This window comes from Hemitrygon akajei, chromosome 4 (genome assembly GCF_048418815.1).
Source record: "Hemitrygon akajei chromosome 4, sHemAka1.3, whole genome shotgun sequence".
Lineage (NCBI taxonomy): Eukaryota > Metazoa > Chordata > Chondrichthyes > Myliobatiformes > Dasyatidae > Hemitrygon > Hemitrygon akajei.
The window spans coordinates 163,553,158-163,567,304 of NC_133127.1; the positions used below are offsets into that span (position 1 = coordinate 163,553,158).

Here is a 14,147-nt window from a genome sequence, read left to right on the forward strand (position 1 = left end):
CGCAAGGTAGATTTTTGCTTATTACTGGTTTACTTTTTAATCAAAAAGTTGTTTTAGTTAATGTTTATGCTCCAAATATTGACTGTCCTGAATTTTTTAAATGCTTATTTACATCCTTTCCCAATCTGAATCAATATAGATTGATAATGGGCGGGGATTTTAATTGTTGTCTAAACCCTTTGATGGATAGATCCAAGCCAACTCAAACTTTTCCGAATAAATCGGCTTCTCTTATTAATTCTTTTATGATTGATTCAGCTATTTGTGAAATTTGGCGTTTTTTACACCCTAATGACAAAGAGTTCTCATACTTTTCCCATGTGTATCATAATTACTCAAGAATTGATTACTTTTTCATTGATCAGCATTTACTTACAGATGTTATGGATTGTAAATATGACTCTATTACTATATCTGATCATGCACCTTTGAAGTTATCTATTAAGGTGACGGATTCATATATTAGTACTAAAGGTTGGAGGTTTAATCCTGTTTTACTGCAGGACTCTGACTTTGTTAACTTTATTAAACAGCAAATTGATTTGTTTTTCTCAATAAATTCTACAGCAGAGATCTCTAGTGGAATTTTGTGGGATACTTTTAAGGCATATATTCGTGGACAGATTATTTCATATTCTGCTGGAGTTAGGAAACGAACTAATTCTAAAATATTAACATTAGTTGATAAAATTAAGGCAATTGACAAGATCTACTCATTGACCCCTAGTAAAGAACTTTATAAAGAAAGAGTGAAACTTCAAATGGAGCATAGTTTATTATTAACCTCCTCGATTGAAAGTCAGTTAATTAAATCGAAAGCTCAATTCTATACATATGGAGATAAGTCTGGTAAACTACTAGCTAACCAATTGAAAATTGCTTCGAATAAGCGACAAATTACTAGGATTCGCAAACAAGATGGTACTTTGACGATTGATCATAAAGAGATAAATAAAGCCTTTCAAGATTTTTATAATTCCTTATATCAATCAGAATGTACTAAGGACTCTTCTATAATGAATGAATTCTTAAGGAAATTGAATATTCCAAAAGTAACTGTTGAGGATAGTGTATTTTTGGATACACCTATTACGGAGTCTGAAATAGAAAAGGCTATTTTTTCAATGAACTCGGGTAAAGCTTCGGGTCCAGATGGTTTTTCTGCAGAATTTTAAAAATCCTTTTCTTCCATACTTTCTCCTTGGCTTTGTAAAATTTTTAAAGATGCATTAAATATAGGTAAACTACCACAATCTTTTTATGAAGCTTCTATTTCTTTAATTCTTAAAAAAGATAAAGACCCTACTGAATGTGCATCCTATCGGCCTATATCTTTGCTGAATATGGATTTTAAGATTTTTAGTAAAATTTTGGCTATTAGATTAGAAAATATATTGCCTCGGATTATTTCTGAGGATCAGACTGGATTTATTAAAAATCGCTATTCATCTTTTAACATTAGAAAATTAATTAATATTGTTTATACCTCTTCATCTAAAATCCCAGAATGTGTCATCTCTTTAGATGCCGAAAAAGCATTTGATAGAGTCGAATGGTCATATTTATTTAATACATTGCAACATTTTAATTTTAGTTCAAAATTTATATCATGGATTAAATTAATATATCATAAACCTTTAGCTTTGGTCTTTACCAATAATCAAAGATCCCCTTTTTTTCAGTTATTTCGGGGTACAAGGCAAAGTTGTCCTTTAAGCCCTTTATTATTTGACATTGCTTTAGAACCCTTGGCTATAGCTATTCGTGAATCACCCAATATTTTAGGTATTACCCGTGGGGAGACGATGTATAAGGTATCATTATATGCGGATGATTTGTTATTATATATATCTGACCCTGAAAGATCTATTCCAGCTATTTCTTCTTTGCTTGCTCAATTTAGTAATTTTTCTGGATATAAATTGAATTTTAATAAGAGTGAACTTTTTCCATTAAATATGCATATTTCAATTTATAATCAGGTACCATACAGAATTGTTACAGATTATTTTACTTATTTAGGTATTAAAATTACTAAAAAACATAAAGATTTATTTAAAACTAATTTTTTACCTTTAATAGATCAAATTAAGCAACTTGCTAATAGGTGGTCCCCATTATCTTTGTCTTTGGTAGGCAGAATTAATGCCATTAAGATGATGATACTACCTAAATTTCTATATCTATTTCAAGCATTACCAGTTTTTATTCCTAAATCTTTTTTTGATATGGTTGACTCTAAAATATCTTCGTATTTGTGGCAGAACAAAAATCCTAGGCTAGGTAAAAAATATTTACAGAAGCCTAAGAAGGAGGGCGGCTTGGCTCTACCAAATTTAAGATTTTACTATTGGGCAGTTAATATACAGTATTTGATATTTTGGACACAAGAATTGACTACAGTTGCTGGCCCACAATGGGTAAATTTGGAATGTAAATCTGTGCAAGATTTCTCATTGATCTCAATCTTAGGATCTTCACTTCCTTTTTCGTTACTCAAAATGAATAAACAGATAACTAATCCCATAGTCAAGTATACATTACGAATCTGGTTTCAATTTCGTAAATTTTTTGGTCTGAATAAGTTTATGCTGTTAAGTCCTATAATATCTAACTACTTCTTCCGACCATCATCTATAGATCAAGCTTTTCTTTTATGGAAAACAAAAGGTATAACATGTTTTCGTGATCTGTTTTTGGATGATAACATTATGTCCTTTGAACAGTTATCTAATAAATATAATTTATCTAAAACCCATTTTTTTAGATATTTACAAGTTAGAAATTTTCTATATAATGAACTAAAGTCTTTTTCGAAAGAATGTCCATTGGACATTACAGAAAGAATTTTAGCTCTCAATCCTTGTCAAAAGGGTTTAGTAGCTATCATTTATAATATGATTATGAATGTACAGCCAGATATATCAGAAAAAATTAAGAAGGAATGGCAGGAAGAATTGCATTGCCCTATATCTACTGAGCAATGGGAAAAAATTTTATCATTGGTAAACTCATCCTCTATCTGTGCTAAACATGCTCTAATACAATTTAAGGTTGTACATAGAGCTCACATGTCTAAAGATAAACTTGCTCGATTTTATTCTTATGTTAATCCAACCTGTGATAGATGTCATTCTGATATTGCTTCGTTGACCATATGTTTTGGTCTTGTCCTTGTTTACAAAACTATTGGAAAGATATTTTTAATATTATTTCAAGAGTTTTAAATATTAATCTCCAACCACATCCTTTTACCGCAATTTTTGGTCTACCAATGATAGCTAATAAGCGTTTATCCGCTTCATCCCAACGAATGATTGCATTTGTTACACTAATGGCTAGAAGATCTATTTTACTGAATTGGAAAGAAATTAACCCTCCAACTGTATTTCAGTGGTTTTCTCAAACTATTTCCTGTTTGAGTTTAGAAAAAATTAGAAGTGTGGTTTTTAATTCTTCAGTTAAATTTGAGGAAACTTGGAGACCATTTATTCAACATTTTCATATGAATTAAATGGTCTGATCCTGAACCTTATTGTTACTATCCTGAATTGTGTGGATGGAGGTTCGGAGTCATCGGCACTACTGTATGTATTTAACATTATGCAATTGCCCATGTTGGTTAGTTTTTTTTTATTAGTTGTTTTTTTTAAATTCTTTTAGTTTTGTTTGGGGGGGGTTTTCTTTTTCTCCTTTTTCTTTTTTTTTCTTAAATCCTCTACATTAATACTATGACTTTGGGAGACTTTATATATTGATTAATACATATCTGATTGTTAATTAATCTATTAATTGTGTACTCTCAAATGTTTTGTACTTATATTTTACTTATGTTTTTCTTAAAAATTAATAAAAATATTTGAAAAGAAAAAAGCAGTTTTCAAAAAATAACTTCACAGTTTAAATTCCACTGATACCTTAAGGTCATTGAAGCCAATACATTGAGTGCTTTTTTCCTGGGAATGCCTGCAAGAATATGAATCTCAGGGTGGTAGTATACGACGACATACACAGTACATACTTTGATAATAAATTTACTTTGAACTTTGAGTTTTTAATTTTGTATCATTGTAACTACACAGGACAAGACAGAAGATGAATGTTTACTTTAATTAGCCTTCATTGAAATTCTTGTGATGAAATCGGTGTCAAATTTATCATTTGTATGAAATTTGTTGTGGCTGCAGTATGGTACCAGACATAAACATTACTGTAAGTTACAATGAAGAGCTACATTAAGCAGAGAGAACTCGTGAAGTGGTGTTCATTGGTTCATGGACCATTCAGAAATCTAATGAAGAGGGGATGTATATAAAATTACTGTATGTAATGTGTAGATAGAGTAGGTAATCAGATGGTAATTTTGAGAAGAAGGCATGTCCTGGATGGTGAGTGTCCTTGTTAATGGATGCTTCCTTCTTAAGGCACTATCTCCTGAAGATGTCCTTGATGTTGGGGAGGCTGGCTGAGTCCATAGCCCTCTGAAGCCTCTTACAATCCTGTGCATTGGAGCCTCCATACCAGGCGCTGATGCAACCAGTTAGAGTGCTCCCCACTGTACATCTGTAGAACTCTGATAGAGTCTCTGCTGACCTATCAAATTTCCTCCTCATGAAGTATTGCTTTTGACTTGCTTTCTTTGTGATTGCATCAATGTGTTAGGCCCAGGATTGATCCTCTGAAGTGAAACTGATGACCGTTTCCACTGCAAATTCCTCAATGATGAATGGTGTGTGTTCTCCCAAGTTTCCCTTCCTGAAGTCCACAATCGATTGCTGTTGCTGAGTGTAAGGTAGTTGTTGCTACACACTCAACCAGCTGATCTATCTCAATTGTGCATGCTTCCTTGTCTCCATCTGACCTCCTCCCAACAACAGCGGTGTCATTAGCAAATTTATGAATGGAGTTTGAGCTGTGCTTAGCTACATAGTCATTGTCTGAGAGGAGGAGATATTATTACTGTTCTGTACTGACTGTTGCCTCCTGTTGAGGAAGTCAAGGATCCAGTGTAGAGGGAGGTACAGAGGCCCAGGTTTCGAAGCTTGTTGATTAGTACTGAGGGAAGGTCCTGAGTGATCATCTCCTCTATTAACTAAATTGAAGACACATCACTGATTTAATACATAGTTCAGGGCATGTCTGTTTTGTCATTTGATATTCTGGTTGTTTGTACTTTCAGGGAGCTATTCCTCAACACCATAACAAATGAGGTACAGCATATTTTGCGTATTTGGTGTTTTGTGCTCACAAACCCTCAGACCAGCTACTAGGATTTGAATATTCAAAGGAGTCTGGGATTTGGGATATTAATTGAGGTGTACTCCCATTGTGAATATGTAATTCTGTAAAAGTTCCCATACTACAATGAAAATGTTAAAGTAAGTATTTTTTGAGATGACAGTTAATCATTTATTGTTCTTTTTGTATTAAAAAAGTATAAAACATTACTGTACTTTCCAGATGGGGAGAGGAGAAATAGATTCCCCAGTAGGCCTGTTTGTGGTGAATAAAGACCTTTTATATCAACCAGCTTCAGCATCTCTGATGATTTATTTCACAGTCACCTCATATGTTATATATCCATTCTTATTCATCCATAAATATCCCCTTGTGAAGATATTGGTAAAGTTTAATCAACACCTTTTTATGTGGGATTTCAGTCATGGGCACAAGAATGCCATGTCATTTGTTACAATACTTTTAGTACTTTATATGGTGCTATTTTCAAAGTGTGTGCTTTGAATTGGGAATATTCATTGAGAATGGGTTAAAAAAAAGTCAACTGTAATTGCTGAAAATGTTTGAGAAAGAAACTGCTGGAAAACTGAACTAATTAGGCAGCATCTGTGGAAAGATAAACCTTTATGGCTTCGGGGTTGGAGCACTAAGAGCGCATTATGTGAAATTCCTCAGGACATGACTGAAATTCCACATAAAATGGGTCAATTCATGAGGTAATGGAATATATATGGATTACGCAAAGTATTTGATTCGTGCTGCTTTCATCAGGTCTTTCCCTATTTTTCCAACATTATGCAGCGAGGTACTTCTTAAATGCTGTAAATGTTTTCACCTCTTCTACTAAGCAAATCTGAGCATTGATCAATCTCTGCTTGAATATTAAGTGGAACTACACTTTTGCAAGCTAAACTAACTGTTTTATTTGCAAAATAATGGAATATACTTTTTAAACAGCAAAGCTTCCTTTGGCAGTTTATTCCGATTTCAATACTTTCTGCTGAAGGGTCCAGGACCTGAGATTAACTGCTTCTCTTTCCACAGATGCTACATGACTTGCTGAGTTTTTCCAGCATTTTTTTTCTTTTCAAATCTTTTATTATTATTCAAAAATAACACCGGTACATGGAAGTAACAACACTTACAATGCCTCAAAAAAAAAGAAATTATCTTAAAGATTGAAAATTTTTGTGAATTAAAAAAAACCCTACTAAGCAAGAAAAGTGAGAAAAAAAAGAAACCCATTGGGGATTCAACCCCGGAGCATGCGTCATACAGAAAGCTTCTAAAACTAAACATCAAACCGCCAACAAGAAAGAAAGATATATCAAAAAAACAATTTACACTTAGATCGTGGAGGAAATCTATCAGTTAACTGAAATGATAATAATGAGCAAATGAGCCCCATCTCTTCTCAAAATCAAATAAAGGTTCAAAGGCTCGACTTCTAATTTTCTCCAAGCTGAGACACAGCATCACTTGAGAGAACCATTGTGACAAAGTAGGAGCTGATATATCCTTCCATTTCAACAAGATGGCCCTCCTAGCTATCAATGTAACAAATGCAATAACATGTTGGTCAGACACAGAAATAACATGGATATTTTGAGGAATTACTCCAAAAAGCACAGTCAATTTATTAGGTTGTAAGTTGATTCTGAGTGCTTTAGAAATTGTCGAAAAGACTGACTTCCAAAACTCTTTTAATATAGAACATGACCAGAACATATGTGTCAGTGTAGCTATCTCAGTTTTACATCTATCACAATACTTGTCAACATTGGGAAATATTTTAGAAAGTCTCTCCTTCATCAAATAGTAACGATGTACAATTTAAAATTGAATCAGTGAATGACTAACACAGATCGAAGAAGAGTTAACCAGCTTCAGAATCCGCATCCAGTCCTCCCATATAAAAGTCAAATTGAGTTCCTTCTCCCAATCCTGTTTAATCTTAAGTAAAAGATGCTTATCCCATTGTAATAATAAATTATAAATTCTTCCAATAAAACCTTTCATCGAAGGGTTCATATTCATAATAGTATCTAACAAGTCAGCCTCCAATATGTAAGGAAAGTTACTTAAATACGTTTGTATTTTTGTAAAAAATGTCTAACTTGATGATATTGTAAAAAGTGTGAATATGAGAGAGAATATTTATTGACTAATTGTTCAAAAGACATCAATCTGCCTTCTTTAAATAAATCTAAAAAAGAATTAATACCTTTATTTTTCCAAAGTAAAAAAATTGGATCACTCCAGGAAGGTTTAAAAAAGTAATTACGATAAATTATACTACAAAGTTTAAATTTTTTAAGATTAAAAAAATAGCAGAACTGGAGCCAAATTTGTAAAGAGTGCTTAACCACAGGATATAGGTTTAAATTAGCAACTTTAGCTAATTGTATAGGTAGAGCAACTCCTAATAACAAAGTTAAATAAAACTGTTTCACAGCTCTCAGTTCCAGGTCTACCCAAATTGGCCGATCATTCCTATCACCCCAATATAACCAAAAGCACATATATTGCAAATTAACAGCCCAATAATACATTCTTAGATTAGGCAAAGCTAGACCGCCATCCTTTTTCAACTTTTGTAAATGACATTTACTAATTCTTGGTCTTTTATTATCCCAAATAAAAGATAGAATAATAGAATCAATCAGATCAAAAAACTTCTTAGTCAAAAAAACAGGAATATTCTGAAATAAATATAAAAATATTGGTAAAATCATCATTTTAACTACATGAATACGACCAACGTGAAAATGTAAGTGGGCTCCATCTACTAAATGAGTACTTCATAGAGTCCACTAAAGGAGGAAAATAAGCTTTATAAAGATCCTTATATTTTTTAGTAATTATGACACCTAAATATTTAAAAGAATCCGTAACTTTAAAAGGAATATTATCATATATGGAGACAGATTCATTTAAAGGAAGTAATTCACTTTTACTAAAATTTATAGTACAGAGGGCCCATATGTCAAAAGACAAATTAGCGCATATTTTTCCCAATTTAAGCCCTATTTGTGACAGATGCGATGCTGAGGTGGCTACTCTAACTCATATGTTTTGGTCCTGTGTAAAGTTAAATAATTTTTGGAGGGATGTGTTTAGAATATTATCAAAAGTTATAGGTGTGGATTTACAACCCAATTCACTTACGGCAATCTTTGGGATTATTCCAGAGGAAACAGGTCGAGTTCCTGCTTCCGCTCAACATGTGATAGCCTTTTCAACTTTACTGGCCAGGAGAGCTATCTTGTTATACTGGCTCTCCTCCATTATGTCCTGTTTAAGTTTGGAGAAAATTAGAAGCCGAACGTTTGACACATCTTTTAACTTTGAGCAAGTCTGGCGACCCTTTATTCAATATTTTCATATGATTTAATTTTTTTAAGGAAAAATTTTCCTTATCTGCGAAGGTTTGGAGATGACTAGAAGGATGTTTTCTCTCTTTTTTTCTAATTTTGTCCTCAAATGGACTGCCCAATCTTTTTTTTGTTTTAGGCTAGATTAGCGGGGGGGGGGGGGGGGTTTCTTCTTATTAATAAAATTTCCAGTCTTTTTTTATGACTTGTCAAGAGGAGTTGTGGTTTCTTGTTTATATACTATATACAACAGCTTAAAATTATACTTAATTGACCTTGACAGTATTTTTTGTTGTTGTTTCTACGTCTTTTGTATTACCTGTTTGCCATAACTTCTCCTCTGATTTGTAATTTTTTCTCTGTTGGAAAATTAATAAAAAAAAGATTGAAAATCTTTATCCTTTTTAAGAATTAAAGAAATAGAAGCCTCATAAAAAGTAGAGGGTAAATCACTTTTCACAAAAAAATCTTTAAACATCTCCAACATATACGGATGTAATGATGAGCAGGTTTTCTTATCTTTTTTTATTAATGTCTCAATGAAATATCCAAATAGCCTTCATATATATTCTTTTCAAAATATGAATAATATACAGATAATCAAACAGCTTTTCAGATAGTTCATTCAGTAGTAACGTCAGTGATGGTGACAGGTATAGCCTGGACAAAATCCAGTGCTGCTTTTGGGTCAAAGAAAATGCATGGAGAAGAATTAGAAGGAAAAACTTTCATTCTTTTTGGGTAATTCAAAGAGGGAAATAGTTTCTTATCATATGCTTGTTTCATTACCAAAGCAAATCTTGATCTTTGTTCCATTACTTCTTTCAGAAAAATCTTCATAATAACGGAGCTCAGACTCATTGAATCTGAAAACTCTCTGTTTTCTTGCCTGTCGCATTATTTGATCTTTAATTTTAAAGTGATAAAAACAATCCAAAACAAATTTTGGTCCGCTTGAATCTTTAAATTTTGAAGTAGACACTCTTATGTGCTCTTTCAATAGCAGGCGGCTGTGATAAAATAGTCAGAAACAGAGTATGAAAGAGCTTACCAAAGTAAACCGTTAAGTGTCCATTTTCAGCTCCTTCTTGCAATCCAACGATTCGTATATTGTTTCGGCGAGACCTAGTTTCCAGGTCTGTAATCTTATTTTGATATTTTTCCAAATGGGTTGTAGTTTCAGACAATTTTTGCTTAGTTAACTTCAATTCCTCTTCATGTTTAGTAACTTGAGTTTTCCCAGAAATAACTTCATTTCATTATTATTCTTTTCCAGTTGATCTTTAATTGCCCTGTTCTGATCTTGAATTGAATTCAGTGTCTGAACGATATCTTCAGCCCATGATGGCATTTCATCAGATCTTTCCTTTGGCATCTTTCCTTTTCCGTTACCTGTGTCAGTAGGTTCATGCGGATTCTTCCCACTTCTCGTTGACACAGACATATTACTCCCCTTCAAGAATCAGCAATTAAAAATTTTAAATTCAAAATTTAAACTGAGAGGAGAGAGAGAAAACTAAGCAGCACAAAATTACTGCTACTCTATCGACAGACAGAGGCGGTCTCCCAGCATTTTGTTTTTAATACTCACTGAAATCACCTTAGAATGTTTGCCTAATCTATCAATAATCTGATGATGTCTTTGATAAATTTAGATATTATTTATTTTTTATTCCAACATTTAAGTTCTTTATGAATAAGGTGAATTTTTTTTTTTAACAGTTACAATCTTTTCAAGGATGAGTCTGATTTGCAAAACTACTGTACTGGTTGTAACGATATAGGCTATATTAATCAGATAGAAGAAGATATAATAGAAGGAATTATGCTCAGTTTCAGATGATTCTCAAGTAATTTGCAAATATTCATATTAGAGAAATATTCTGTTTCCTATTAGTTTTTTTTAAAAACTTTTTTTTATTGTGTTTTCAAATAGTTACAGAATAAAAGTGTGTGAAAAAGAAAATATGTGTTACCCATCCCCCTCCCCTTAACCCCTCCCCCTAACATCCCTATTGAAAGAAAAAAGAAAGAAAGAGAGAAAAAAAAAGGAATGCCTGGATATTGGAAGATCCCCACATGCTCCACGGAGTTCGTAATAACTTTAGTATATATATTTATTTCTTTCCCCAAGTAACCAATTATTTCAATTTCGGAGCGCCTATATATTTAATCCTGTCTTTTGTAAATAAGGGCGCCAAATTTTCAAAAATGTTTCATATTTATCTCTTAAATTATAAGTAATTTTTTCAAGTGGAATACAGCCATAAATTTCTTTCTTCCAACAATCTATACTTAAATATGTATCCGATTTCCAAGTAACTGCAATAGCTTTTTTGGCTACTGCCAATGCAATTTTTATAAATTCTTTCTGATATTTATTCAATTTGGATATCGGTTTTATCCCTTCAATATCACCTAGTAAAAGTAATATTGGATTATGTGGAAGTTGTATTCCAATAATTTGTTCCAGTAAAACTCTTAAATTTGTCCAAAATGTTTCCTATTAGTGATATTAGATAGCTATACGTAAAATTTACAAAAAATGGTTTTGAATAATTTTTCATCTTATTAACATTATATCAAGGCAATGATATATTAGCGCAATGTCACTTTACTCTTAGTGTGACTCTTGTTTTACAGAACTGAATGAAGTTGTCTTTGTCATTCAAAGCCAAAAGCAATCTTTCCATGCAAGCCAAGCAACAAAGCTGAAACAAGACATCTTACTGCAGGCTGAGGCCTTTAGTCAAGTAAGTACCTCAAAACAGCATAGCTACAACAATCCATTCTGTGGTCATTTCATTGTATGTGTTAAAAGGATGAACTGCAATTTTTCAGGTTCTGTTTGTTCATTATGAGTCATGTCATATAGCATAGGCGATCATGGTCTTTACATGGCCGTGATTGTTCTGGGCAAATTTTTCTACAGAACCTGTTTGCCATTGCATTCTTCTAAGCAGTGTCTTTACAAGATGGGTGACCCCAACCATTATCAATATTCTTCAGAGATTATCTGCCTGGCATCATTGGTCACATCACCAGGATTTGTGATTTTCACCATCTGCTCATACGGCCAACCACCACCTGCTCCCATGGCTTTAAATGATCCTGATTGGGGAGCTAAGCAGGTGCTGCACCTTGCCCAAAATGTGATCTGCAGGATGGCAGAATAAAGGAGAACCTTACATCATCTTTGGTAGAGACACATCTCCACTCTGACCCCTTTTTTCAGATTTAGTTTATTTAAATCATAAGATTCATCTCTGATTTTATTTTATTTAATCTGGGTTTGACTTTGTACAGAAGAAAGATGAATTAGGTTATAGGATATTTAATTTGGTTCGTTATTACATATATCAGTGAAAAGCTTGTGCTCATACATTTCAATTCTTTACACAATGCATTGAGTTAGTTCAAGGTAAAACAATAACAGTGCAGAATCAAGTGTTACAGTTCATGAGTTAGTTTGTGAGGTCAAGAATCCATCTTATCGTACTGGGAATTTGATGTTGTATGACATTGTTTTGCTGATATGTTGCTAACAAGTACAATATCCTTTTAAAGCAAGTTAAAACTAAGGTCTCTAGACTAAAACAGTTGCTGTCCTCTGTGCCAGAGAGTCAGCTTCAATCCAGACATTGAGTGCTGTCTGGGAATAGTTTGCATTCTCTCTCTGTGACCATGGAGTTTTCTTCCAGGTGACCTGGTTTCCTCCCTTATCTCAAATGCATGTTGTTTAATTATTTAATTAAGTTGCCTCTATTGAGTAGATGAGTGGTAGGATTGGGAGAGAGCTGATGAGAATTGGGAAGATTAAAGATGTTTTTAATGTAGGAATTGAATTGAACTGACTTTATTTCTTACATCCTTTATACATCTTTCACCTACATGAGGAGTAAAAATCTTTTGTGACATTGGACCTTGAATGTGCAATGTGCAAATTAGTAATTTGCTATAAATAGTATGGCAATTAGAATGGTATTTGTACTAATACAGTAAGATATACAACAGAACAGTCAATATAGCTTAGAAATACAATTGTGTCAGTGTGAGTTAATCAGCCTGATGGCCTGGTGGAAGAAGCTGTCTCGGAGCCTGTTGGTCCTGGCTGTTATGCTGCGGTATCGTTTTCCGGATGGTAGCAGCTGAAACAGTTTGTGGTTGGGGGTGACTCAGGTCCCCAATGATCCTTTGGGTCCTTTTCACTCACCTGTTGCTGTAAATGTCCTGAATAGAGGAAAGTTCACATCCACAGATGCACTGGGCTGTCTGTACCGATCTCTGCAGAGTCCTGCGATTGAGGGAAGTACAGTTCCCATACTAGGCAGTGATACAGCTAGTCAGAATACTCTCAATTGTGCCCCTGTAGAAAGTCCTTATGATTTGGGACTCATGCTGAACTTCTTCAACTGAAAAAGTTGAAAAAGGGGGTTGGTGTTTTCTTCACCACACAGCCAGTACGTACAGACCAAGTGAGGTCCACAGTGATGTGTTTGCCGAGGAACTTAAAGCTGTTCACCCTCTCAACCCCAGATCCATTGATGTCAATAGGGGTTAGCCTGTCTCTATTCCTCCTGTAATCCACAACCAGCAACTTTATTTTCTTCACACCATTTTGTCAGGGTGATGGCTTCTCTGTAGGCTGCCTAATTATTATTTGAAATAAGGCCAATCAATTTAGAATCACCTGCAATTTTAATTAGCAGATTGGAGCTGTGGGTGGTAACACAGTCATGGGCGTGCAGAGAGTAAAGGAGGGGGCTTAGGACACAGCCCTGGGGACTTCCTGTGCTGAGGGTTAGAAGTGAGGGAGCCCACCTGCTGGTGATTTGACAGGAAGTCCAGGATCCAGCTGCACAAGGCAGGGTGAAGGCCGAGGTCTCTGAGCTTCCTGTCAAGCCTGGAGGGAACTATGGTGTTGAATGCTGAACTGTAGTCCAAGAACAGCATTCTCACATAAGCATCCTTCGTCTCTAGTTATCTTAGGATGGTGTGTAGAACTGTGGCTATTGCGTCATCTGCCGATCGGTTGTGTCAGTAGGCGAATAGTAGGGGGTCCAGTGTGGGTGGTAACATGCTGCAGATGTAGTCCTTGACCAGCCTCTCAAAGCATTTGTGTAAATGATTGTTGACAGTACGGGCATGGTGGTCAAAGAGCCTATGTCATTACTCTGTGATTCTCAAAAAGAATAGATGGCTCAGAAGGTTTGGATTACATATATGTACACACCAGAAATGCATTAACAAAGGCAGAGGAGCTTCAGGTGCATTTAACGATGTGTGATCTTGGTCTTATCAGAAACAGCTTTATTATCACTGATGTGAAATTTTTTGTTTTGAGGCAGCAATACTGTGCAAAGGTATACAGGTGTCCCCCATTTTCGAACGTTTGTTTTACATCAACTCACTGTTACGAAAGACCTACATTAGTTACCTGTTTTTGCTAACAGAAGGTGTTTTCACTGTTACGAAAAAAGGCAGCGTGTGAAAGAAGGCAGCGTGCGCGCCGAGCAGCCAAGCTCCTCCCCCCCC

General features: G+C 34.4%; 1 protein-coding gene across 1 annotated transcript in view; it reads left to right on the forward strand.

Annotated features, from left to right (window-relative positions):
• b3glcta (beta 3-glucosyltransferase a) overlaps positions 1-14,147 on the forward strand; it is a 185,844-nt gene that overhangs the window by 20,774 nt on the left and 150,923 nt on the right. Inside the window, exon 4 of the mRNA XM_073043851.1 lies at positions 11,256-11,365. Within this exon, the coding sequence (XP_072899952.1) occupies positions 11,256-11,365 (110 nt within the window). The remainder of the gene's footprint in view (positions 1-11,255; positions 11,366-14,147) is intronic.